The 26,639-nt window shown below is 43.6% G+C and overlaps 2 protein-coding genes across 3 annotated transcripts; both read right to left on the reverse strand.

Moving 5' to 3' along the window:
- Nucleotides 1-410: 410 nt before the first annotated feature.
- ogal (O-GlcNAcase like) lies at nt 411-10,146 on the reverse strand. Its single transcript, XM_083981862.1, has 17 exons — nt 9,878-10,146; nt 9,690-9,741; nt 8,517-8,614; nt 7,894-8,024; nt 6,682-6,853; nt 6,483-6,581; nt 5,689-5,828; nt 5,449-5,593; nt 4,342-4,440; nt 3,946-4,208; nt 3,677-3,851; nt 2,988-3,073; nt 2,254-2,346; nt 2,078-2,166; nt 1,880-2,000; nt 1,654-1,783; nt 411-621 (listed from the first exon to the last, which is right to left on the reverse strand). Exons 1-17 carry the CDS (start codon nt 9,948-9,950, stop codon nt 485-487), a joined length of 2,103 nt encoding a protein of 700 aa, XP_083837988.1. The 5' UTR covers nt 9,951-10,146; the 3' UTR covers nt 411-484.
- A 4,474-nt stretch (nt 10,147-14,620) lies between these two features.
- LOC310988486 (uncharacterized protein) lies at nt 14,621-26,176 on the reverse strand. Of its 2 annotated transcripts, none has more exons than XM_083975114.1 (11): nt 26,083-26,176; nt 23,989-24,090; nt 23,655-23,807; nt 20,598-22,305; nt 19,655-19,708; nt 18,744-19,566; nt 17,512-17,721; nt 17,300-17,360; nt 17,083-17,204; nt 16,823-16,974; nt 14,621-14,854 (listed from the first exon to the last, which is right to left on the reverse strand). In XM_083975114.1, exons 1-11 carry the CDS (start codon nt 26,161-26,163, stop codon nt 14,754-14,756), a joined length of 3,567 nt encoding a protein of 1,188 aa, XP_083831240.1. In that variant the 5' UTR covers nt 26,164-26,176; the 3' UTR covers nt 14,621-14,753. The 2 variants fall into 2 exon arrangements, with proteins under 2 accessions (XP_083831240.1, XP_083831239.1); XM_083975113.1 differs by having other exon boundaries at nt 17,300-17,363.
- Nucleotides 26,177-26,639: the final 463 nt, after the last annotated feature.

Below are 26,639 nucleotides of genomic sequence, written 5' to 3' on the forward strand. Positions count from 1 at the left end.
AGTCATGGACACTTGGTTGAAGTTATTCTGGGCAGGTCGCCTCAAGTATGTAACGTCAAACTGAATATCGACCTCTCAAGTTAGAGAAAAATTGTACACCAGCGATTTCACTCAAAGATTTTCTTTGCATCCTCTCAAAACATAAATTAAAAAATGTTATTTTATTTCAATGTTGTGATGTTTCACTATACAGCAAGTCAGATGGTTTGATTGGTTTATCTGCTGTTAACATTTTTATTTGTCTCTGTTACAATTTTATCTAAAAAAAAAAAGCCTCAGTCATTATACTTTTTACAGTTTATGTCTACAAATTCAACAGTTTTGCATCACACGTAATTATGCAATACCGTAATTTGTTATGCACATTTCACAAAGCTTACCCATGTTAAAGCTTCAGCTGGGGACACTGGTGGGTAATGGTAATGGCAGGTGAATTACAGATGATTTGACAGACTGGTTGGATTAGTTCAATGTGTGGCAAACTTCACAGGCCTGTTGCCATGGCGAGGATGTCTTGAGGTAGACCGGCTACTTTGATGGGTTTGAAGGAGTTCAATTTAGTGTAAAAGTCGAGCATCCTCTGATCGCTCTGCCGCAACTCACAGAACACTCCTCTGGAGCCTGAAGGGAAAAACCAAGATGATGTTTGGTGTGAAATCAGATTATTTTAGGTGATAAAGAAAAACAGCCTTTAATGTCACTGCCACACAGTCACACAGCATCTGTAATGCTCGGTGCACCTGCAGATTTAAACTAATGTAGATGTTGATATGGCAACCGCATACTACAGTACATGTTTCCACAGCCACCTGCAAGTTACAAGTGCATCAGAGTCCCTTTCTTTTTCATTTTAAACCAATAAACTGAAAGATTTTTATTTTTACTAGATTTATAGTCGTCCATGACCGTCCTCTTAGTTACTTTGCAGTGGAAAGTCTGGAGTTCCATTTGGTTTGTATTGAAGAAATAAAAAGAAAAAAAAACAATTAAAATTTCAGCTCTGATCTGTCTTAGTATTACAGTTGCAGCAGTTATTTATTTTGTCTGGATCAATACCAGCACATCTCAGCCAGTCAACACACACTTTCTCAATCAAGTCAAAGAGTGTCCCCAAACTTTTAATTTAGTGAAGTAACAGAGTCTCTTTAAAGGAATAGTTCAACATTTTGGCAAATCGGCCCATTGTCATAATTCCTATATAATAGTCTTAGGAGAAGGTTTGTTACCTTTAATTGTTGGTGCAAGCTGTTTTTAGAACGGTGGAGCAGAGCTGCAAGCTGCTCAGAGCTACGCTACGGAGGCTAATCGGTTTTACCTCAAAAACAACTCAGTTTCGTAACGTTCCGTTATCTCATAGCGTGGTGAATGTGCAGGTTACAACTTGTCCACAAGAGCATTTTTGAGTTGTTGGATTGTGTATTTGATGAGTTTAATGAGGGAAACCAAGAAACCCCATTAGCCTCCGTAGCGTAGCTCTGAGCAGCTCGCGGCTCTGCTCCACCGTTCTAAAAATAGCTTGTACCGACAATTAAAGGTAATGAACCTACTGCTAAGACTACAGGGATTATGGCAATGGGCCAACAAAAAGAAAACAAAAAAAATGTTGGTAAGTACTGCCCTATGTCCATGTCAGACACTGTGAACTCAACTTACCACTGCTGCTGACAGAGGACAGCAGCCGACCAATCATGCGTTTGGCTGGAGAGGGGTCAGTGACCCGGGGCAGCACTTGCAAGGTGATCAAGGAGGGGAATTCCTCCAACACTGAGTCACTTATGGCCCTCTGGAGGGAGAAGATCGTCAAACCATGAAATGGTACCGCATCGCATTTAACGTTAACGTCTGGTATTGTGAAAAATGAGTCTTGCGTTGTGATCACCTGAATCTTGGCTGCAGCTGGTTTGACATCGATGAGCGCCAGCGCGTAACCACACATCCCAGCCTCATCCTCCAGGACAAGAGCACACTGAGGAGAGGGGGGGATTTCACCTGCTGACAGGCTGCAGCGGGACAGAGGGGATGTTGAGATCATATCAAAGCATAAATTCTCAGGACAGAGTAATTAACTCTTTCTCACCTGTCACAGATGAGTGGGGGCTGTGACATCAGGGGGACGTTACCCTCTCCTGCTCTCTGCATCTCCCTGAAAATCCTCTGCACCTCCATCTAGGACAGGAAGACATGCTGTGAAACATCATGACTGAATTTTAAAGGGAAAAAAAAGCATCATGCCTGATGATCTGCCTTCTTTACCTTGTCCTCCGGGCAGTATGGTCGTACGCAGTAAACTGCCGTCATCGGGGGGTGTCTGAACAGGTCCCTGTTTCCATGTCCAGGCAGCATCCTCTGTGAAAGAAGACATTTATAACTGTCCTATTAATGACAAATGTCACAGTACAGGACAGATCTGCCCTGCATTAAAAAAAAATTTTTTTTTTGACCAATCAAAAGTGTGGCATATTCTCTTCCATCTGGTAGAATTTGATATTGGTACTGCTAAAATTTCCAGAGTTATTGGGCTTTTTATTTTGCTGTCCATCCAAAAAAGCACTGTGATACCAAGGCAAAGTGCAGTATCTGCAAAGAGTTACTGTACTCCCTATATTCTAGAATTTACTCTATAATTCCATTGGAGTAAAACCAAGGCAAAGTGCCGTATCTGTAGCTAATACCAAGCTAAAGTGCAGTATCTGCACCAAAACCAAGCCAAAGTGCAGTATCTGCCATAAAACGGTCAAAATTGGTCAAAAAGACAAACTACAAAATACATTTAATTCAGTCCACCTTTATCTAATCAATTATAGACTTGGTAGTTATTCATAATTTGATGCTAAAACCTGACAATGAAAAACACAAAAAGCTGTTTTTCTCAGTTCGACATTTTTACAGATACTGCACTTTGCCTTTGTAGGGCAGAGATATTTTACAATTAATGAGAAAATGTTTCCGACACGTCTCTGTCTTCAGACACAGTCCTGTTCGATTACCTGGAACTCTCCAGACAGTCCTCCTCTGAAGCCCCATGGTTCGGGGTCATCGTTCATGAGCTGGGCGGAGGGTCGACCCTGCCCCCCTGTGGCAAACAATAAAACAACAATAAAAGCTACAATGGTCATTTCATTTTTATATATTATCACATTTGGTGGCAGCGGGAGATGGGGAACCAAATGCAGTTTCATATTTTCCACAGACACTGCAGCCGTTTCTGGAGATCCTGGCACGCAGCACAGTGCTCACATGTAACACTCAACACTGTTACTGTGACTGTTAATGTTTCCTGTGTTTTGAATGTACGATAAGAGTCCTGATTAAAGCTCAGGAATGTGCCTTGTTAAAACACAATCATCACAGGTTATTGCTGCAGCTCATTTCACAATTATAATTCGAAGATATCATTAAAATGTAAATATGTGGTGCAGATCTAAACGCCAGGGGTTTCAGGCTCCGAACTACAGGCTTCAATGCATCATTATTTACATTTTTCTCTTTAGTTTACTGCTGTAATCACAGCATCCATCAGGCCAGTAGCTCTCATCTACATCATAACATGTAATGGAAGTAGAAACAGGAAGGCAAACAGGAGGAAGTCCTGTGTTTTTGAAGAACTGTAGCCACAGCAGCCTCTCTCCAACACACTGTGCTTGATCACTACTGTAGAAGATTTTGATTTTCTCACCTAGTGTTTTCACATAAGCACGAGCCAGACCGACTCCGCTCTTGATGTCACAGATGTAGTTGTAGAGGTCGTACAGAATGCTGCGGTTCGGGGCGTTCGACAGGCGGTTAAACATCTGCACCACCGCATCGCACATGTCATCAAACCGCTGTGCTCTGGAGCACCACTCGACTGTCTGAAAAACACCATTTAGCTGTGTTAAGGAGCACAACATGCAAGTGTAATAACCTGCACCTGGAAAAAAAAAAATCCAAACACACAGGTATTACCTTGTCTGTCTCTGCAGTGGCAGCACAGCTGTTGTTCCTGAGCCAGTCCAGCTCCTGCAGCATGGTCCTGGCCGTGCAGCCGTACTCGTACGGCAGGTAGAAGAGATCTGACAGCAGCTTCAGGTCGTCCAGAGTCAGAGGTTCAGCCGTGTACAGTGGGTTCTCCCCTGGGCCGGGAACATAGGAGCTTTCTCCCATGTCCGTCTGCATGGGCTCCTCGTCTGAAGACTCTTTCTTCAGACGAGCTGGAGGACGACATGGGCCTGGAGGGACGAGGAGGGAAACCATTATACACACTCTGACTCAATGTGATTCTCTCGCTGCTCCGGCTGCTTAGTGATATTATGGAAACCACATATTAAACTGGAAATGTGTAATGAGAGGTGAGGGCTCTACCTCCAGGCTGATCTGTCCTCAAGAACTCCTGCAGCCAGTCACTGAGGGCCAGGGTCAGAGCTTTCTGGGGGCTGTAGCAGGGGTCCTGCTCCTCATCACCTGGTGGTAAAACACAACTGCATTCAACATAAACATTTTGATATCTGAAACAAGCTATAACAGTTTGCTTGCATGCCTAAATGGTGAATGATGTGCAAAGTGTTAATCACCCATTTTGGCAAATTGGCCCATTGCCATAATCCCTATGGGCTAATCTTAGGAGTGGGTTCCTTACCTTTAATTGTCGGTGCAAGCTATTTTTAGAGTGGCGGAGCAGAGCTGCGAGCTGCTCAGAGCTACAGAGGCTCATGGGATTTCTTGGTTTCAGAACGGAGTTGTTTTTGAGGCAAATTCATACAATACTGCAAGCAGACTCTGCATTTGCTTCGAAAACAACTGTGTCTCGTAACGCTCCATTATTATCTCATAGCGTGGTGAATGTGCAGGTCACAACTTGTCCACCAGAGCGTTGTGGAGTTGTTGGATTGTGTATTTGATGAGTTTGATGAGGGAAACCAAGAAATCCCATTAGCCTCCATATCGTAGCTCTGAGCAGCTCGCGGCTCTGCTCCGCCGTTCTGAAAATAGCTTGCACAGACAATTACAGGTAACAAACCTACTGCTAAAACTATAGGGATTATGGCAATGGGCCAATTTGCCAAAATGTTGAACTATCCCTTTAAAATCAACTGGAATCACCCCAATCTTAAAATATCACCATAACAACGATATTGATAAGAATATCACAAAAGCATCTTTCTTGACTTCCTCACTGTGATATTTTAGATGGATCTGACAGGGACACAACTGTTCTTGCATTATTGTTCACAGACAAACACACGAATAAAGCCCAAGCACGAAAGATTTAAACTTTGAATCTTTGAATGTGACGAAAGTACAACACAGACTTGAAGATGCCACTAGTCCCTTTTTAGGTTTGTACTGTGCAGTCAACTCAAATCAACTTTCAGACTTGAAACTTTAATCAGTCTTTGGGGAGTTTGGAAGTGAAGAAAAAATTCATTTATCATTCTTATTTAAAAAACAAAACAGAAAATAGATATTTACCCATCTCCACATCTCTTGGTCCTCCATTGACAGTTGCTTTGCACCATGTAGCCAAAGTGTGAATGGCAACAAAGTTTGGATAAAACTCACAGTTGGGATTGGTGAGCACTCCCCTCAGTTTGGCAATCAGCTCAGTGGGTCGATCCTGTTCAGAGAAGATAATATTGATCATTACAGGATATAGAAGTAGGACATGTTAGAACATTATATAGCTGTTGTACCTGACAGACATGGATTTACCTTGTATGGGCCAAGGAAAAGTCTCTGAGGATCATAATCATTTGCGTGGATATTGTCCCAGATGACTGGTGCCCTCTTGATGACAGAGGACACCTCCTCTATGGACTCAACAGAAATCTTGTGGGACACCACCTTTGGGCCTAAATAATAATAAAAAAAAAGAAATGAAAATAAAATCTAAACTTCTCATGAAATATATAGCTCTGGAAAAAATAAAGAGACCACTCCAAAATGTTCTTAATAAATCAGCTTCTCTACATGTATGGCAGCCATCGATTCCAGTGTCTATTGAACTCCAACACAAGCACACCTCACTCTACTTAGCTGATCACCTGAACCAAATCAGATTTAATGATGAGGAAGATTATAAATAAATTTAAAAAACACTGCTGTGATTAAAAATTGGGATTATTCCACCAACTTTGAAACTGTTAAAACTGTTCCTAAGTTTAAAAAGTAGTGTTGTGTTGTTTTAAAATGAATATGAACTTGTTTTCTTTGCATTATACAAGGTCTGAAAACACCAGAACTTTTTTGTTATTTTGACCTGTTGCCATTTTCTGCAAATAAATGCTCTAAATGACAATATTTTTTATTTCAAATTTGGGATAAATTGTGTCAGTAGGTTATAGAATGAAACAAAAGTGTTCATTTTACCCAAACATAGCTATGAATAGTAAAACCAGACGAACTGATCATTTCGAAGTGGTCTCTTAATTTTTTCCAGAGATTAAAACCAGTGATTATTCCTGTGGAGTGTGAGGTTGTGCTGCTGTGGTTCAGTGTAACGTCACCTGTCCACAGTACGTCCACGCCCGGCAGCAGCTTGTCCCCCACAGTGTGCAGGTAGGAGGACTGGGCCACGCTGGGAGTGCAGAACGCAGCGCAGTAATCTGTAGAGAAGAGCAGAACAACAAAAACGGCAAAATAAGAAACATAAACTTAACTTAAGTTAACTGTGTCGACTATAATTGTTATGTTTTTCTGTCTGACCTGTAGGACAGAAGAGGAAGGTCTCAGGTTCTCCCAGGTGCTGGTACACCTCGTTCGTGACGGCCACCTGAGCGTGGGCAAAGGAGCTGAACGCCTGTTTATCAGCCGCACACATCTCAGTCTCGATGTCGTCAAAGAGCAAAGAGAAGGACCTGCAGCCGAACTCCCTCACCTGCCAAACAGACAGGGACAACTAGGTTTCTAAAACTGAATTCAAACCTGAGAAAGTCAGATTTTTCTACTTATTTCAAGTGAAAATATGCTTGAAAGAAGTAAAAAGTGTCAAAAAACAAGCTACTTTTTATGTGATGAGTCTTATATTAAGTATAATTCTCTATCGTACACACTCAAAAGACTGGCTCCCCAACTTGGAAAGACCAGTTTCTCTTACTGTGCACCTACAACCTGGAACACTCTGCAAAATCATCTGAAACTTACCTCACTTTTATCAATGGGACAATTTAAAGCCATAACTACATCTTATTTTACCTCTAACTGCTTGTGCTTTTAACTATGTTTCAATTTACCCTAGTCACCTTAAATTCTGGTAATCTGTTATGTTTTTGTATGTTTCAAATGTCTTGTCTTCTGTCCTTGTGTGTTTTGTGTTTAATCTCGGCTATATTGTAAATGAGGTTACTCCTCAATATATCTCAGAGTCTAAATAAAGGTTATGAAATTAAATAATGAGATTGTTTGTTTTGACTAGAAATGACATTTTGACTAGAAAAAAGACAAATGTTCTTGGTAAGATATTTGAGTTTTTGCAGAGTAAAAAGGTGCGTCTCTAGCTGCTTTTTAAATGACAAAACTGCAGGTGAACAGTGAATAGCCATGGTCTAGAGGAGAAGAGACTAAGGCATAAATGATCTAAGACTAAGGCATGAATTATCATTTCAAGTTCAGATCTGGATGCGATGTTCCTGAGTTGTTGTTCTTGAGTATGTGAATATTTGCTCCATCTGCTGGAGAACACATCCTGTAGCAAGCGCTTGGATCTAGAATTAAACCCGATACCTGCAGCTAGTGGCTGTGCCATCCCTTGCACGTCGACCTACTTCCTATCAATCAAACATTTCCATTTTACTGCTGCATAATTCACGAAAAAGTAATGTGGTGTCCAAACCCAACCTTCACTAGGCCATAAAGCTAAATCCAGCTGAGATTACAACTATCTCCTGTGTGCCCCACCCTGCCTTCACAAAGTCCTACCTGGTCCAGTTTCCTCTTCAGGGCAGAGACCTCTTTGGGGTTGGAAAAGGTGATATCCAGACCAGGTGAGATGGCGTAGATGAACTCGACGTCATGCTGTCTAGCTGCTGAGATCAGAGCCACCAGTTGTTCTGGAACGAGAAGGAGAGATGCCGTTTGACGAGCAGCTCCAGTCCCAGCTCACATTGACCGCTGTAGGACACATGAGCTTAATGCTGACCATAGTGACAGCTGACATACTAGTCAAACTTCAAATTATCATTACCGCCCTTCAGTCTATAACATTGCTGATAACACTCAGAGAGGCTACCCACTGTGTAATTAAACCATGTGTCTCAGGAGATAATGATGAGTCAGGATGGGACTCTGACAGAAAGAACAACACTCCCATGAGTCTTTATCAGTGTTTTAATTTGTTGTTGCTTCGGTTCAGTTTACAGCTGCAATCCAACACAATTGTAAACAGGGATCCTGATTTTCTCCAAGATAAATGTGCAGCCTGAGCTGAGGGTTTTTCTTTTCGTTGGAGGCCCTGCGTGTCTGGTTGCCTGGACAGTGTGTCCTGACTGAGAAGATAATAAACTAAGCATTGACCAGTGTGTAAATGTGAAGAGGTGACTCACTGGCCTCCTCCTCAGAGTACAGGTCCCTCCAGTACATCCTGTGTTTGTAGTCGTCCTTGGGGGCGTACAGGTACGTGTTCAAGCCCCACTTCTGTTCCCTGTGAATCCCAACAACAGCATTATCTGATCAGACGTAATAGTGAGTAGAGCAGTCATCATGCAATGTGAACAGGGCTGGCCCTAGGGTTTTGGTGGCCCTGAACAAGATTTTGTTTGTGGCCCCCAAAACACTCCAAGTTAGTGATGCACAGGTCGGGTTTTTTTCCAACCCGCGGGTCCCGCAACTATGAAGTAATCTGACCCACCCCAGCACCGCCCCACACCACTGCATCTATTTTCACAAACCAGTCAGTATAGACGTGCATTTACGTAAGCTATCAACAGTAAAGGAGTAGCCATAGCCAATATTCCGACATTAATACACATTAATAACTTATCACTCCGCCCCACTCGTAGCTTGCGGGGCCTGCGGGCTACAGGTCAGCCCGCGCATCACTACTGAGTGCAAACACCAAATTTCTCACACAGCTTGCAACTGTAGATGTAGATGTAGAACTGAGAGGAACCTCAAGTCTTTTTTACCAGCTGCCATTAGGCTTTTTAACTCACAGTAATCATGTGCATATGCCATTTTGGCTTCTCTTAATATCTGTAATCATGTGACAGTGTCTCTCCCTCCTTTTTAAAATCTTATTTTAGACCTTGCTACTTTTACTTCTTTTTAAATCGCATTTTAGACCTTGCTGCTCTTATTCATTTACACAAGTTTGTAACGGGTTGTGCTGCAATATTGTTGTTATTGTGTATTTTTGTGCATGATGCGTGTTTGTGGTCTTGTGTTGTCTTCCGCTGCTGGTAACATTGTAATTTCCTGCAAAGGATTAATAAAGTATCTTTAACTTAACTGAATGAACAGACATACACATTTGTGTATGTGATTGTGGCCCTAAACAACAGCATAGAGTGTTTATGCCATCAGTTAACATAACAAATAAATAAAGCTGTTGCAGTGATCAATCAGTGTGTTTTCCTGGACCCAAATTGAAAGTGAGCGGATCATAAACACCAGCTTTGACAACACCCACTATGCTGCTCAGTGCCTTTTCTGGACTCTACAGTTAGGCCTGTGTGTGTGTGTGTGGGTGTGTGTGTTGCTGCTGTGAGTTCACATACCTTTTGAACAGCTCGGTTCTTTGCTCCATAGTCCAGGGTCGCCCATAAAAACCTGTATCAAACAAGGCAGCACTAATGTGGATGTTTGCATTCAGATTCAAGGAGCTGTGTACCCTCTACTGCTGCAGACACATCTGGACCCAGGTAGTCCGGTTGCCCCCCCCCCCCCCCGGTCTCTGTCTGCTCACCTTCCACCACTCCACTGATGAACCGCCTCGACCCGGTCCGGGTTTGGCTCCTGGCACTGCTCGGTGTCGACATGGTGTAGAGTAGACCTGGTTGAACGTGTGTGTGTCTGTCTCCTAGCTCGGTCTCCTATCGCTCTGGCACACTGCTGTTGTCAGTCATGGCTTTGTGCACCAGCCTTTCGGTTCACTTTTATTGCTCCGTGCTGTCACGCCTGCGCACACCGGTCAGTCTGCACAGCGGCGGCTGCAGCTCCGCGTCATCATCTAAAGTCTAAATCCTCAGAGCTGCAGCTCCGTGTTGTAATGATGATGATGATGACTGAAGTTCACCTCACACTCAGACGCACGTTGACTGAACCAACCTGTCTCACTACCGGGTGGACGTCTTAAAGGGACAGTGTCCCAGCGGCTTAAAGGGACAGTCCACCTAAAAACACAAAGGGCCCACAACGAAATAACTCGTTTCTAGCCATTGATTGAGCACCAAATGCAGCTTCCAGGCACATAGCATAATCCAGGTGGGGGTCATCCCTATGTTCCCCGGGTCCTATGTTCCCCACTTTGTATGGGACCGGGGAACATAGAACCCTTTTTCTAAAAAAGGGTCAGTTCCCCGCTTTTCCCCAAAAGGGTCCTATGTTCCCCGCTGTGTCCGGACCGGGGAACATAGAACCTTATTTTAGAAAAAGGGTCCTATGTTCCCCGCTTTTCCCCAATACCTGGAAGTGGAGTTGTGACTTTGAGTGAGAAGTGGAATTTTCCCATTGGTTGGGTTTAGGCAATGAAGAAAGGAGTTGGTTAAGTTTAGTAAAAAGACCAGGTAGAAGCTAGACAGGCCAGATAGATAGAGAGAGTCCAGATGTAGAGAGTCCATCGACCGGCAACAGTGGGGAACATAGGACTCTTTTTTTTTAAAAAGGTCCTATGTTCCCCACTGTTACCGGGGGAACATAGGACCTTTTTTCAGAAAAAGGGTCCTATGTTCCCCAGTATATATTGCAACCGGGCAACATAGGACCCTTTTTGGGATGATGTGAGGTGAATAAATACAGAGTGTCACACTATGTGAAACATAATGTAGGCAGGCTACACTATACTAGAAGTTAGGGATATTCGACTTTCAGATGAAATTTCAGAATGCACTAAAAATGCACTATAACCTTTCCAGGTGAACTTAATTTGACCTTCTCTAAACTTTTGAATGCACATGTCCAACTGTTTAATGTTTCAGTAACAATAACAAGGTGATTAACCACAACAATCACAATTGTCTGATCAATGAATCAACCACTAAATGTTCTGGTTCAGTGACAGTTTGTATTGAAACAGTCCTCTTCATCACGCTGTTCATATAACACTAATCCAGAAAATAGACCCAGAAAAAACAATTAGATACCTTACTAACAATGAGGTCACAAACAATGCAATTAAAGAGTACATTTTGTATTACTATAGGTCTCTTTTCAGTGCCCAGTATTGAATAGCAGGCAATTATACCATCAGTGTATAATACATCCTGTATTAGTTCATGTGAAGTGAATAAATTCAGAGCTTCACACTTACAAAGATGAGGCTGATGCGATAACACATGTGATACATAATATATACCAGGAGGACACGTCCTGTCAGAGGAGAGCCCTCTGCTGACACAGAGGAGAGTCAGTGGGTGATGACAGAGAGCTGCACCTCCTGCCAGCGCTACACTCTCTGTCCCTGTACAGCTGAAGAGTCATCATCATCAGGATCTGGGTCACCTCTAGTACCACGGCCCCTGAGTGTGGCTGGGTGGAGAGCTGGCTCAAAAGAACATGATGATGAGCAGAACTGTTCTTATGTGTCTCTCCAGGCTCTGATCTGCGCTGTCAGCTCTGAGACCTTCTATTGATACAGTAGCTGTGTGTCTTTAATTAATATCAAAGTAGCAGAATTTAACACAAGGGAACTCCAATCAAGGTGTAGGAGCTCATCAAACACAGCCATGGGAAATGAGAGACACTTGAGCTGAATTTCAAGTGTCATAGCAGCACAGGGTCTGAATACTCATGTCAATGTGATTTTCTTTTTTAATAAATCTACAAAAAAAAACTACAATTCTGTTTTCATGTTATCATTGTGTTATACTGAGTAAAAACTTTAGTTGGAACATGAACATGAACACCCTGAGGGGGTCTGACCACTTTCTGAATGCTCTGTTTATTGGACACGGCATGTGCCACATTTTTTGACAGCATTTGTGACTGATAAATGAGGCACCAACAATTCACACAGTCACTAAAGTAAAGGCAGTCACACAAGTTATTAGTTGAGCCAGCCGGGTACTAAGCAGTCATTACATAGAGGCCAGTGGAAGTTCTCTCTCTGTCCTGTTATTAATGTCAGTTACACTTGTGCTATGTAAAATTTGTCGCTGTTTATTACTTCAAAATAAAGCCTTGAAATCAGCAGGTTCAAAGCTCACCTCTGATCATGTTTGTGATTTTTTTTCATCAAAGCAACCACTCAAATGATGTCATTACCAAATTTACATCTACTCTTTCACCCTCTTTGAACAAACCCAAATCAATCAAAATGCAAATGTTCTTGTTAAATGTTATATCAAGACAGAACAAACTTTAGTCCATTTCGAACACTGGAGGATTTGAGCTCCAAGTTACACTCTGTTTACTAAAACAGCTGTGATACATTGCTGTAAAGTAGCCTTGGCTTCCCCATTTTTTAAGTTATTATTAAAAGGCAATTCAAATGTGTAATAGCTGAAATAGCAAATTAAATGATAAAGTGGCTTCCAACCTGAAACACCAGTGAACTAATAACTTGCACGGCTGGTTGGAGACATAATAGGTTTCTGGAAGTGGAACGCTTTAATTGGAGTGCAATTAATGTAATTAGTTACACCAACAATTCACTAAGTATGGCACAAGAAAGGCCTGTTGAGACAGTAGGGAGGTTAAAATGTAACCTAACAGAATTATCTGAGGCAGAAAAACATGTTGAAATGTTGGATATGCTCAATTAAAATCCACATTTTATGTCACAGCTTTGATGCCTGACAGGACGGTCTTTAAACTTGCAGCGCACTTCATGTGGTGAGCATTAATGAAGTTGCTGACTCCGTGCGGGACGGGGAATGAGGCCGCTGAAGATCAGAAGACGTGCAGATAAAAACAGCCTACAAAGAGTCTGAGCTGCTGTGTGGAGAGAGAGAGACAATTTAGATAAAAGAAAAATAATGTATGAGACTGACTTTAAGATTAGGGGGCCTGCAGACCAAACTGGCTTGATGTTTTGAAGATTCGAAAGTCAGCAAAAGCCCAGGGACTTGCAAAAGACAAAGCAGATGAGACTGACGAGATACGAGGCAGAAGTGGGTTGTATTGTAGGTCAGGCTTGGTGGAGAAAAGGGCGGTTCATTGAACACAGGTGTGACCAGTAACTAATCAATGGTTGCTATGCATCAGTTAATGAGTGATAGGTTTCACCTGTGTAACTAACAGTGATGTGAATAATGGTGCTACTACTTTCTTCAGTAAAGACGAGTAATGAAAAAAGTGACTGTTTCCCCCGTTCTAACGCCGTTACTTGACTCAAGAAGCCCCCTGACAAAATAATACACACGTTAAAGTGTACGTTTTATACAGATTTTTTTCAGCCCATCACCTCGTCAGAAAAAAGAAATTTATCTGGAACTAGAGATGTCACCATTATAGATTTTCTTTGTACGATTATTGTCAGAGAAATAACCATGGTTTTACGATTATCATGATTATTATGCATTAATTAATTTACATCATATGAATGTGTAAAATCAAATACAGCTAAAATATAATTACAATACTAATTATTTACACTAAATATTTTCAGTCTCTACTATTAATATATAGGAGAAAAAAGAGAGGGTTGCCCGCACACTCTTTTAGGATATCAGTGACAGTGACTGTTTAAGTTTATCATTGTTTGTTTTTGACCACAAATGACTTGCTAACATTTCAATTCCTACCACTTGTATGTTATGTTAGGTAAATAGACCAGTATTTCTTACATTTACCTTCACTTTGGTGCACATCTGCCTCTGTGTTTCCAACATAATCTTTTTTGGAAAGTGACAGTATTTGGAAATCTTTACGGTTAATTAATTGTGGCGTTTAACACCCCGATTAATTGTGAAAACAAGTAATCATGACATCCCTATCTGGAACTAACCAAAACACTCAGTATTCCTCTGCATAGACAGGCTACGTAACGGAGTGAGTTGGTTTGTTCCAGATAAAAGGGAGGTTAGGGTTATGGTTAGAGGGTTAGGGGGGCAAAGTAATTTAACATATTTGAGCATTTTATATGCAATAGTTACTTTTCCTGGTAATTAGTTACTTTTATAATGTAGTAATTCAGTTACTAACTCCATTTCCATTTTGGGGAAAGTAACAAGTAACTATAACTAATTGCTTTTTTAAAGTAATGTGCCCAACACTGGTAACTAATCAATAACAAGTCAGCATATCTGCAGTGAAGATTGAACTGAAAATAAACCACATGAAAACTTGTGTTAACTTGTAGCTTGTTCATAAGGAAATGCAATGAACAGCTTTTATTTATTTTTTTACATATACATAGAAAACTTTATCAGTGTTATGGAATGCAACAAAAAATTTAAAATGGTTCCATTAATCACATAATTTCAAATTGACAGTGCTACATATCTGTTCATATTTACTGCACACATAAAAACTGCATGCATATTAATAAGAGTCCAAACATGAAAAAACCCACTAACATACAAAAGTTTGCTACATAAGTGCGAGCGAAAAGCTCTGAGGTTTGTGAAGGGAAAAAAAAAAAAAAAAAACTTTGTGGATGCCAGGTCCAGCTCAGTGCTCTGCTACCTCTTGAGTCCTCTCTGAGCCTGCTGCAGCAACGAGTCAAAGTCCAGGTCCTCAAACCTGCTCCTGGGAGGAGGGGGCTCTGCGTCTCTGTTGGCATCTGAGGAGGAGAGACACATGGACAGGCCCAGTGTTACACTCACTGACTTCTCCATCACAATTACACCAGTTTAATGTGTCACATCACTTCAATGAACACTACACACTAATAGGGCTGCGCGGTATACGCTGTATTTGTGGTAGACGGTAGAAAATTTGGCCCACGGTAGAGATTTGCACTCAAGGGGGCAGTTGTCGGTCTGAGAAGTGAAGCTCACTTCCGCATTCAAAAAGCTGCAATCCCCTCGGCTGTCGCTGGGGGCTGGCTCCAGAAGGGAGCAACTCCAATCAAGCCCCATGTTAAAATAGCCGATTTTACAGCTTAAAAAAACATATTTACAGCCTGGTACATTTTATTTTTTTGGTCTCAATCGATAGTTTCTACCCCCGCACACACTCTGAGGGGGGTGAATTTTTTTTAAACTCTACCGTTTTACTATTATTAGGGTTAAAGTTCTGGCCAATCAGGGCGCAGAACCGTTGAGTGACAGGTCCGGCGACCGCTGCTACGAGGCCAGTGGGCGGGCTCTCGGCCAGCCAACGGCCGCACCGCTCCAAATATGGCAAGTAGAATCCAACATGGCGTGGTTCTAACCCCCGTAGTAGCGGCACAAAACAGACTCCCCCAAACCAATGGGTGACGTCACGGACGCTACGTCCATTCTTTTTACAGTCTATGTTTGCACTCTACCGTCCTATCGTCGATGACGTCATCGCACCTGCCTCGCAGTGATTTGGACTCGGTTCGGCTGTAAAGCTACAGTTGGTAAGTTGACGGAAGTGAAAGTAAAGCAACCGGAGACTCCAAAACGATCTCACATCTCACTCACCATGAAACACACTCTTCTTGTGTGTGTGTGTGTGTGTGTCGGATGTTGAGTAGAAAAAGATAATTTGCAAGATGTGTGGAGTGACAGTGACAGCAACCAAAGGTAACATGAGCAATTTATTTGACCATTTATGGCATTGTTATTTGTGTTTGTTTGCACTACCTTGCACCATAAAGTGCTGGTTTTAATTTTGCTGCTTTCTGCACAATAAATGCTCTAACAATTACATTACTGCTTTTAAAAAAAATCAATTTAGCTTTGCTAAGGGACTACAAAACCCATTCAGAAACACGTCCATTATAATTTTTACACTTAAATTTATACCGCGATATATAATGTTACCGTGAAGGGATTCGATTAATACCTTGATATGAATTTTAGGTCATACCGCCCAGCCCTACACACTAATGTTCAGGGTGCGGTGACTGTCAGAGACGTGCTGATGATGAAAATGTCGCAACATTAATTCCTCACATGGATACATGGCTTCACAGGAACCCACTGAACTGCCACGGTGTCAACACTGACCGCCATGTGAGACAACTCAAAGATGACTGTGTATGTAAAAAATAACAATATGTGATTGCTGGCAGCCTGACTCAACTCCAACTCTGAGGTGTGACTTCATGGTTTTGCTGATGTTCATTTGATTCATTTCATTTCAGTTCATTTGTTTAGTGGTGTGTGTGCATGAGTATACTGGTGTGTGTGAAAGAGTTTGATTGAAACGGAAGTGAGTTTAAATGTCCAGTTTCTGATTGGTTCTTTGCAACACTGCCAGAACTAGGAACTAAATTCAGTTTCCTGTTTTTTTTTTTTTTACGTTGATCCATTCGATTGTTTTCCACCATATAAAAAATGTACGCTCACAGATTGAAAAATGCCGATCCTTGCGGTGAATTTGGTGTACACCCATTTTTTTGGTGTACGCAAGTTTGATAAATGAGGGCCATAGTGTGTATGTGTATGAGTATAATAGTATGTGTAAGAGAGTATAGTAGTATGTGTAAGAGAGTATAATAGGGTGTGTAAGAGAGTATAGTAGTGTGTGTGTGTGTATGAGTATAGTAGTGTGTGTGAAAGCAAATGGATCCTCTGGTTTCCATCAGTGCAGTGACCTTGTGGTTTCAGACTCTCACCCAGATCAGCATAGTTTGAACTGCAGAACTGTCGTCTACCGCCGAAGCAGATGTCGAACGGCAGCTCATCGGGCTTCCGTAGTTTGCCGCCGTTGTCTATGGCTGCGAACGCGTCATCCATGTTGTAGAATGTGACGAAGCCATAGTGGTCGCTACGGGAACCAAGGATGCAGAATTAGAATAATGGTAGTGATAATTCATCTAAAAAAAAGACATGACTATAAACAATAAGAGGACAGAAACACATGCTGCGTACACACCCTCTGTCTCTGAAGTGGAGCGACACACACTCCACCTCTCCGAACTGAGTGAAGCGCTCTCTCAGTTCATCGTGTGTCATTGAGCTGCGGATGCGGCCGACGTACACCACCCTCCGCTCATCCTGTTGGACAGGATTTTCAAATTTAGTCACCGCTCATTACTCAACTTAAAAAAAACACACACACACACAAAGACATGTCTCAATCTTTTACTCACTATGGCTTTTAGTTTCTCAATCCTCATCTCGTGCTCCCTCCTGAGCCTCCTGGACTCTTTGCTGCTGCAGTGATGAAGGTGAAAAGAGAAAAGAGAGAGACAGATGTTACATTCTCACACAAAGGGAAATTACATTTAAATAAACAAAACAAAAAAACTAAATTTAATCGTTATTTCATTGATATTCTATAAAGGCTGTAACATTAACTCACCTGTAAACATCTTTCAACCGCCTCTGGCAAATCTGTGGGGATGGTGATCGGGATCTGGATGGGGACCTGGACTGGGACCAAGATCTGGATCTTGACCTGCTGCATCTGGATCTGGAGTATGAGAGCCTGTAGCGGCGCGGCGGGGAGCGGGAAACGGAGCGGCAGGGGGAGGACGAACACGAGCTGCTCTCTGAACGCCTGCGATGGAGCCTGCCGGACAGAGAGAGTGAGAATTGGGAATGATGCACAGAGAAGACAAATGAAAAGTAATATGGTTGGAAGAGAATGATGAAAGAGCCATAAGAATTCTACACTCAGTACCCAGTACAGAGCGCACACAAACCAGTTGTTCATCAATGCAAAAATCCTCAAACTACCCGACTTAATCAACTATAAAACTCTGCAGATTGTGTACAGGGCCGCAAACAGAGACCTTCCGCATAACTTACAAGGTTTTTTCATAGACAGAGAAGTGACACACAATCTGAGAGGAAATATGTTATTTAGGCAGAGGAGAGTGAGAACTACGCTGAAATCCTTTTCTATCTCAGGCACAAACTAGACGAAGTTAAAAAATCAAGAAACTTGTGGGCATTCAAAAAAGAAATACAAAACTCTATTCTAGACAATTCTAAATGGATTTAAACTCAGAGAAAGGGGTTTAAGGTTATTCTGGACTGGCTGTCTGGAGTCCAGACCGCAGCTCTACTGTTATACCACAAAGCTAAGAAAGAAAAGTTGTGATGAAGTTAATGTATTATGAATGGTAATGGGGGCGGGACCTGATGAGCTTTATGCTTCTCCCGTTTCCCTTTCGGTCATGTTGCTTGTATTGTGTAACTGAAATTGTGTGTGATGAAGTCTGATTCAATTAAAGCAGAAGTAAGCGGAATGTTTGTGTTAATATCAGTCTTAAATAGTTATATCTTCCGACAGCAATCACTTGTATAAGTGTTTGGTCTGAAACACGGGTCTGTCAGTCACTCTGCTCTGCTGTAAGCCGAGGAGAAAACTTTCCTTGTATCCTACAACCTTTATCCAATGAGGAGAGAGAACGGCATAAAGGGGCGGTCCTCTCTGTGTGTGCAGCCAAGGGATACGCGTGAATGTGGTGACGTAGGGACGAGGGCGGGGACTGCTAACTCCATCGGCTGACAAGAAGTTAGCCAAAACCACCGGATCGCTTACTTCTGCTTTAAACATGTCTGAAATAAATAAATTAAAAAAATTACTTCTGTCTTTTTGGAGAGCGAGACGCTGAGCTGGAGGAGGAGGACGAGGAGGACGAGGACGAGGAGGAGGAGGAGGACGAGGAGCAGCTGGAGCTGGAGTCAGATGGAGGCGATCTCCTCCGGTACCTCCTCTTCTGCCTCCCTCTGACGGGGCTGGGTGGGGGCGTGGGCAGAGAGCATGGGGCTGTCTCGGCTTCACCTGCGCCAGCGTCTCCCATGGCAACGCTGCGGCCTGAAAACTGCAGAGCTCTGTCTGTATCTGCCGGTAGGTTCGTCCTGGGTTTCTCAGACTGATGCTGTGATGCAGACTGCGTCGTCCGAGCGGCGGGAGCAGCAGTGCTTGGGTCAACAGCGGTCGCCTGTAAGTCACTGGTGAGTTTAGGAGAATCCTTGAGTAAAGAGGGCTTAACTCTCGTCAGTGACTGATCCACAGGCGCGCAGTAATCGTGATCGCAGGACACGGCCGAGTACATGTGAGGAGAGCTGTGAGCGGCGGGGGGCTCCGAGGGGCTGATGTGAGTCTTCTTGGGCGGTAGAGGGCGGGGGTCGATGATCTGAATGGCCTTGGATGGGGGGGGTTTACGTCTAGCGGGAGTGCTGAGGACGATCTCGGTGCCCAGGGGCTCGGGGATGTCCACGGGCTCCGATGTTTGGAGCTGTGGCCGAGCTTCTGGAACACCGACGGGTTTGACCGGTCCCACAGAGGGAGTCGGCGGTGATCCGGACGTCTTCTCTGATCCTACGCAATTTCCGGGGACCTCCACGTTTGAGGTTGAGGGTGGGGCAGCGGTGGAATCGTTCTCGTCGACTCTCTCCTCTTTAGCTGCGGCAGGAAGAAAAAAAAAAAGGTTAGACGAGGACAAGATGCCGACGTCCAAATAAGCGGCGTAACCAGGAGTCTCAGTGCTCACCTTGTGTTTCCTCAAACTGTTCCAGCAGGCTGGTCAGATCAGGAGCCTCGATCCCTGAAGGGAAAGAACAGGAACATTTACTCAGTGCAATAGCTTTAGTTCTGTCATCATGTCAGATTTGGCGTCTCTAAGGTTCAGATTTGACAAGGGACGTCACGATTTCCTGTTTTCACAATAATTGCGGTATTAAAGGGCACAATCAATTAATTAATCGTAAAGATTCCAAAATACCATCATTTTCCAAAAAAGATGATGTCGGCAGATGAGTGCCAAAGATACTGGATTAAATTACATTAAAGCAGAAGTAAGCGATCCGGTGGTTTTGGCTAACTTCTTGTCAGCCGATGGAGTTAGCAGTCCCCGCCCTCGTCCCTACCTCACCACATTCTCGCGCATCCCTTGGCGGCACACACAGAGAGGACCGCCCCTTTATGCCGTTCTCTCTCCTCATTGGATAAAGGTTGTAGGATACAAGGAAAGTTTTCTCCTCGGCTTACAGCAGAGCAGAGTGACTGACAGACCCGTGTTTCAGACCAAACACTCTATGTAAGTGATTGCTGTCGGAAGATATAACTATTTAAGACTTATATTAACACAAATATTCCGCTTACTTCTGCTTTAATGTCAATTTACCTGACAAAACATTGAACTAGTAGCAATTTAAATGTTAGCGTGTCATTTGTAAAAAAAACTATTAAAATAAACGTTGGTATAGATGAAAATTAATGACTTTAATATCCCCTGGGGGGGTTATTAATAATTATTAATTAATTATAATTAGTAATATTTTGACTATATTTGATTTTACACATTAACAGTGTTGTGAAATTAATTCATGCATAATAATCGTAATACCGTGATTATTTCTCTGACAGTGATTGTACCAAGACATTCTATAATGGTGATTGGTGACCTCCCTAGAAGTGATGTGTCGGTGGTTTACCTGAGTCAGAAGCTGCTCTCTGCCCTCCACAGCCCACCTGGAGAGGGGAGGGGGGTTCCTGAGGAGAGGAGATACTTCGGGGTGCCACCTCCTCCTTTAGTGCTACGTGGGCATCTGGTGCAGGAGGTGTCTGAGCAGAGCGCGGTGTGGATGAAGGACACTCGACGTGCCTCGCTGGATCTGGACCCGGGGACTGGAGAGCCCTCGGGTCCAGCTGGGTTCCTGTGGTTGGGCTGGTTGTGTGTTGCTGCGGCGGCGGTCTGCTGCACCCTGAGGCAGGTTCAGGTCGTGTTGAGGGAGGACAAAGTGCTGGAGGTCTGCGTGAGACGTCTGAGGCTATCTCGGTAAACTTCTTGTTTATTTCCTGAAGCGGGGCGGTGTGGGTCTGGTTTGCCAACGACACCGGGGGCTTTGGCTCTGTGGTGGGGGAGGAGGGGGAGGGGGAGGAGGACGCCGGTCTTTGAGGAGACGCTGCTGAGGATTCCTGTTGGATTGACTCAAAGTGTGCGGTGCTGTGGAGGCTGGGGTCCACGTCCAGGGACTCTGATCTAGGCTGTGACGAGGAGGGGGCGGTGGACGGTGGCTCCGTCTGGCTGAGCGGCAGCGGGACCAGCGCGGGGTTGGGGGGGTCGCTGCTGAGCAACGCCGCTTTCTTTACTGGACTCTTTTTGCTTTCGGGCACGTTCACGCCGGGGACGGTCGTGGTGGTGTCCGGCTGTGGACCGGCGGGGGAGGCGGTTTTGGATTCAGCTCTTGAGGGCTTCGGATGAGAGGGGCCGGACCGTGGTGGTGGGGAGGCGTGATGGAGATGATGGGCACTGACTCTGGTGTGGGTCGGACAGTGGTGAGCCGTCTTTGGTCCGCAGCTGTTTCGTCTTTGTCCCTGTAGACCGAGGATGGGGGGCAGCTCCTTGGGGGCCTCGGGGACAGAGGGCCACTTGGTTGTGTAGTTCCCCTGTTTCTCCACCAGGGGCTGTCTCTTCTGGCGCAGCTGTCTGTACTGCTGGAGGCTGAGCGCCTTGGCCTTCGGGGGGTCGGCCTTGGAGCTGCTCATTTCCGCGGACGGCGCCGTGTGGGGTTCAAGTGCTGCCGACCCGGCTGGATTTCCAAGTGCTTTTGTGCCGGTCGGCGGAGCTTGCTCACTTGCTGGGTTTTTCTCGTCCAGCGCCTTTTCCGCTGATTGGTTAAATGAAGCCACTTGAACCGGGCCGAAGCTCACTCTTTTCTTCTCTCTGCACGGCGCCGCCCGGGGCGAGCTCCCATTCAGCAACGCGCTCTTCAGGAGTTTACTATCGTCTCTCCTTTCATCTCCCACTCCGCTCCCCTTCGTCTCTTTCACGGGTTCCTCCTCGTCATCATCAGATACGACGTTAATCTCCTCATCGCTCTCTTCGGTGGGCCGCTCGTACCTCCACACCTCCTCCTTGGAGAACAGCGCGTGGTTGTTCCTGGGTTTATCTCCCTCCTCCACGTGCAGCTTCAGGCAGTACGGGTGCATGAGCCTGACGAGGTTGACGAGAGAAGTGGAGGTGAAGACCTCCACTTCGTTCTCCGCTTTCTTGGTTTTTGAGTGTAGCGAGGTTTGGTTTTGTTGTGCGAACAGCTGAGGGGTCGTGTTGTTGTCTTCCGTTTCTCCATCCCTCTTTGGTGTTAATGTCACGTTTGCAGATTTGGGTCTTTGCCTCGGTCTGTCACTGAGGGAAACAACCTAAACAGCAGGAGAGAAAGGTTTAGATCAGTGTTTACTCTTTGGGAAGCAGAGAAATGAATAAAGAACGACACATTTTAAAAGTACTGCACTGCCGAACTCGATGTCATCAGTTTATATCAGTATCTACGCAAGAAAATGGTTTTGACTAGGCACTAGTGTTGTGGTACTCGAGACCAGTAACACTTTCAAAGCCTTGGTCTTGTCTCTGAATCGACTACATTTTAACTCGGTCTCAGTCGAGCTGGACTCAAGATTTTTTCTCAAGACCAGTCAAGACCACAGCTACTTTTTTAAACGCCAACGTCTCTCTATCACTCGTTTACTTTGGTTTATGTAATGTAATTCAATAACTTTAAGATCATTTAAATTGTTCTAAAAGTATATGCTTGTTTAATCATCTGAAAAACCTGGTTGCACCAGTGTCTGAGACTTTAGCAGGTTGTGTGATGTGTTCTTCTGTTAAATCAGGGTTTCTGCAGGTACCAGCAAATCTAATTTAATGCTTTTTAATGCCCTTTTTAATGCCATTTCAAACATTTTTATTGCCCGTGACTGCAAATACTATACGAGTGCATACATACACTTACCCATATATACATACACACACCCAATTACTTGGTTCTGCATGTTTATCACACCAATAGGGGTGCACCGACTGCAATTTTCTGGCCGATCACCGATTTTTAAAAAGCCCGACCTGCCGAGTCCGATTTTTGCCGAAAGCGATTAAAAAAAAACAACTCAACAGTATCCTGCCACCACCTAAAAATATTAATTTAGAAAATTCTCCATTTCTTCACCCACGTTTAATTTTACTGTAGATTAACTGTATAATCCCCCTATTTTTCTGCTCTTTGTGCTCTATAGGGATGTAATGATATCAAAATCTCACTGTATGAATCAATCAATTTTTTAATGCCTTTGAGAATCGAATTTAATGCCATTTAAGGCATTAATTTTAGCAAAATATATTTAATGACTTCTAATGCTTTTTAATGACCTGCAGAAACCCTGTAAATTAAATATGGTTTTGATTTTATTGAAAATAATCTTTTCTTTTTAGTTGAGGAATAATGTAAATATCAAACCACATATTTATTCAGAGTACTGGTAATGAATACAGTAATGGTCTTGAAAATAGTCTGGTATTGGTTTGGTCTCAGTCTTGACCCCCCTTCGTCTTGGTCTCGGGTTAGGTGGTCTCGACCACAGCGCTACGAGGCACATTCATAAAGTTTTTGTGTTTTCATTATAATGGCAGGTCATAACCACCTGAACCTGAATGAACATGTGAAGTCTGAGGATGAGTCTCTCAGTCCGTTGCTCCTGTGTGTGTGTGAACTCACCGCTGAGTTGTCTCTGTACTGTGGCTGGTTGAGGAATGTGGCATCTGGCAGAACATCAAACGGAGACAGGGTCGCGTCCACGTCCTCCACGCTGTCCAACATGTCAGACAGGGCTGACAGCAAAGTCTCACTCTCCTCCACTCCACTCTTACCCTGAGAAGACACAGCCGTGTTCAGAGTTATTCAGTCATATGTCGAGACTGACAACTTCAAAATCTGAAGGCTGAAGTAGAGCCATATATCACAAACTGTGAGAGGAAACACTGTGACATGTTGAGGGATGTTTTACCGTGTCCATGTGCACTCATTCACATTCATAAGCTGTAACACTGACCTCTGACGGCACCGTGGAGTCCTCGAAAATGGCCAAGATGGAGTGATCTGTACAGGAGTGTGTGTCCATGTGATCTTCAACATCACCTCTGCTCAGCACAAACTGCAGAGAGACAGACAAAACTATATTAATCCCATGTTGCGCAAAAAAGTGCACACACCAATCTGGACTATTTCTACCTCCTGTAATTTTACAATACAGTCCTTCCTCAGGGTGTGACCGGGAACTGGGGCGCAGGAGGCATTAAGCTGGAAATTAACTTTCTCAGCATAAACAGGAAGAGCTGCCTGTTCTGACTGAACTGCAGATAGAGCCATGAAGAAACAGTGAGGCAGAGGTGATGCTTCAGACAACCAGCTAAACACAACAAACGCTTTGTGCAGAAAGAACTCTCTACTTTACTCTCTCTACTAGAACTACATTAAAACATTCAACAAAGACAAAAAAGTAGAAACCCTGCTGCATCTCATGACGTTTTGTTTTATTTTCTTGATGACTCATAAGGTGTAGATGAAGACAAAAACTAAATTTTTTTTTTTTCATTTTTTATTTTATTACATAATTGTGTGTGTGTGTGAGTGTGCACGTCTTATTGTTGAGTTTGGTGTATTTCACAAAGTCCCATATGAGGATAAACACTGCAACCAGCCAGGTAATAATTATTTCCATTATTGACTCTTGAGCTTGTTTCACAAATTATCATTTACATTTTATCTGTAAAATGTTTGAAGAAGGTCACAGACCGAAAGCTTGCAAATAAATTGAGATATGCACAGAGTTGAGTGTGCGATTGCTGATTTTGTTTGTCAAGTGTGTAAATTCAGCTCTAAGCACCTCACAGATGAATCCTGTCTATGGATGAGCGGTGATTTCTTTTTCACTTTTCTTTCTTTCTTTTTAAAATGTATAAAAATAGGAAAAAACCTGCCCAAGATGATGTCTTTAGATGTCAGGTTTCATCTAACCAACAATCTCAACTCAAAACATTATAGCCTAATGTACAGTATGACAAAGAAATATCAAATCCTGACAATGGGCTCTATGCGCAGCTCCACTACTTCCTGAACTTAAGGCAGCTCCTTTATTTCCTGTCTTACATTATTGGACAAACTGATTAATCCAGGTGTGTCTGACCATTGTGACTACTCAGACACATGTGGATTAATCAGGAAGTAGTGAAGCTGTGCATAGAGCCCATTGCAAAATTTCAAGACATGAACAAATTGGAGTAATTAAGAGTTTCTGATTGCTTATCTGTTGATCAATAGTTCTACAGTATTCTAGTTTTGATGAGTGTACGTGTGAAATGAAGTGTTACAGTTTCTTTAATGGGAGACAGCAAATTTTTTGCTGTATGACAATGTTGACCATGCAATAACAATAAAGGCATACTGATTCTGATCATTTAATTGTAGTGGTTATATTTGCATCGACATAGGAAAATGGCACAAGACAAACTTTTTAGTGTGGAAGTGCAGCAGGGGAGCAGAGGCCTTACAGGCGGGTCACAACCTCCACACCATGTGTGAGAAGTGAGAGCTGGAGCTGTGACGGCCTGTACTGATCTGACTACTGTACACATAGGTTTCAGCTGACAGCAGATCAGTCTGTCCTGCTGTCAGCCCGGCCACCGCTTAAAATGAAGCATCAGATCGAGGCTGCAGTGAGAGTGGTGAAGCATAAAGAGGACGTTAAGTGTACAGACAGAGCAGACAGCAGGAGCGCTGACTGACTGTGCAGCCGTATCGGAACATCTCGTACTCTGGAGGAAACTAACCGGTTTCCCCGTCGGCTTTCACCGGCTTTATCTTTACAACGACGACGGTGTTCAGCACGAACAGAGCTAATGATATACAGTAACTCATTATTAAGCTGTTTCCGTGCCGACACGGTCCAAACAGCAGGCTACAGGGTCAGCAGAGCCTCCACCCCGCCTCAGCCTCAGTAGTAACTACTACTACTAGCCTGGTTCAGCCACGTGTCGCCACGGCCACATGTGGCCTCGCGCCGGCGAAACACTTCCTATTAAACACCGGAACCTGCCCGCGTGCGGTTGTTTCGATGCAAAAGCAGCTTATGTGAGGAGACCGGTACCTCGTTGGAGATGTTGGCGGCCAGAAAGTCGTTGTTGTCGACATTTAAATCCCCGTCTTTCCCCCTCCACCGCGCCGCCATCTTGCCGCTCCACATGGTCCGCTGGCAGGCCGGACGGAGGCACGTGGTCACCGACTAGAGGCACGAGGAGGATCCCACCGACCTGGGATCAGACTGTTAGCTGTCGGCTCCGTTACGGAGAGCGAGGAGAGGAGAGGTAATCTGATCCAAGGTCGGTAATATGAAACACTGATTATCAATTAAAATTCTCTCAGAGAATAAGCTACAGGTTTTTATTTTTCCGCAGAGACACTCGAATAATGGAGCGAACAGACGTATGAAATTGTGGGGTTTTTTTTTGTTCCCTGCTTTCCAATAAACAGCCTCAAAAGAGCAGGCTATTCTTTAACTTTAATACAGTAGCAATTTGTTAATGTTGTTTAGTCTTGCTAATGCTGTTGTATGGGTTAATCAGTTATTTTTATTTTATGAAAAAAATAATTTGCAGTAGAAGGTGGCAAAATGTTTTTGCCCCTGTTATTTATTTCATAATAAGG

This window comes from Trachurus trachurus (assembly GCF_905171665.1).
Source record: "Trachurus trachurus genome assembly, chromosome: 1".
NCBI lineage: Eukaryota > Metazoa > Chordata > Actinopteri > Carangiformes > Carangidae > Trachurus > Trachurus trachurus.

Excerpts from the sequence above, each read along its gene's own strand:
- LOC310988486 (XM_083975113.1), bottom strand. The coding sequence starts at position 26,163 with ATGGCGGCGCGGTGGAGGGGGAAAGACGGGGATTTAAATGTCGACAAC. Across the intron at positions 17,722-18,743 it reads CGCTCTCCAAAAAGACAGAA|GCTCCATCGCAGGCGTTCAG; the intron begins GTAATTTTTTTA and ends TCTGTCCGGCAG. Across the intron at positions 17,205-17,299 it reads TTGAGAAACTAAAAGCCATA|GATGAGCGGAGGGTGGTGTA; the intron begins GTGAGTAAAAGA and ends CCTGTCCAACAG.
- ogal (XM_083981862.1), bottom strand. The coding sequence starts at position 9,950 with ATGTCGACACCGAGCAGTGCCAGGAGCCAAACCCGGACCGGGTCGAGG. Across the intron at positions 4,209-4,341 it reads GAGGACAGATCAGCCTGGAG|GCCCATGTCGTCCTCCAGCT; the intron begins GTAGAGCCCTCA and ends TCGTCCCTCCAG. Across the intron at positions 3,852-3,945 it reads CCACTGCAGAGACAGACAAG|ACAGTCGAGTGGTGCTCCAG; the intron begins GTAATACCTGTG and ends GGTGTTTTTCAG.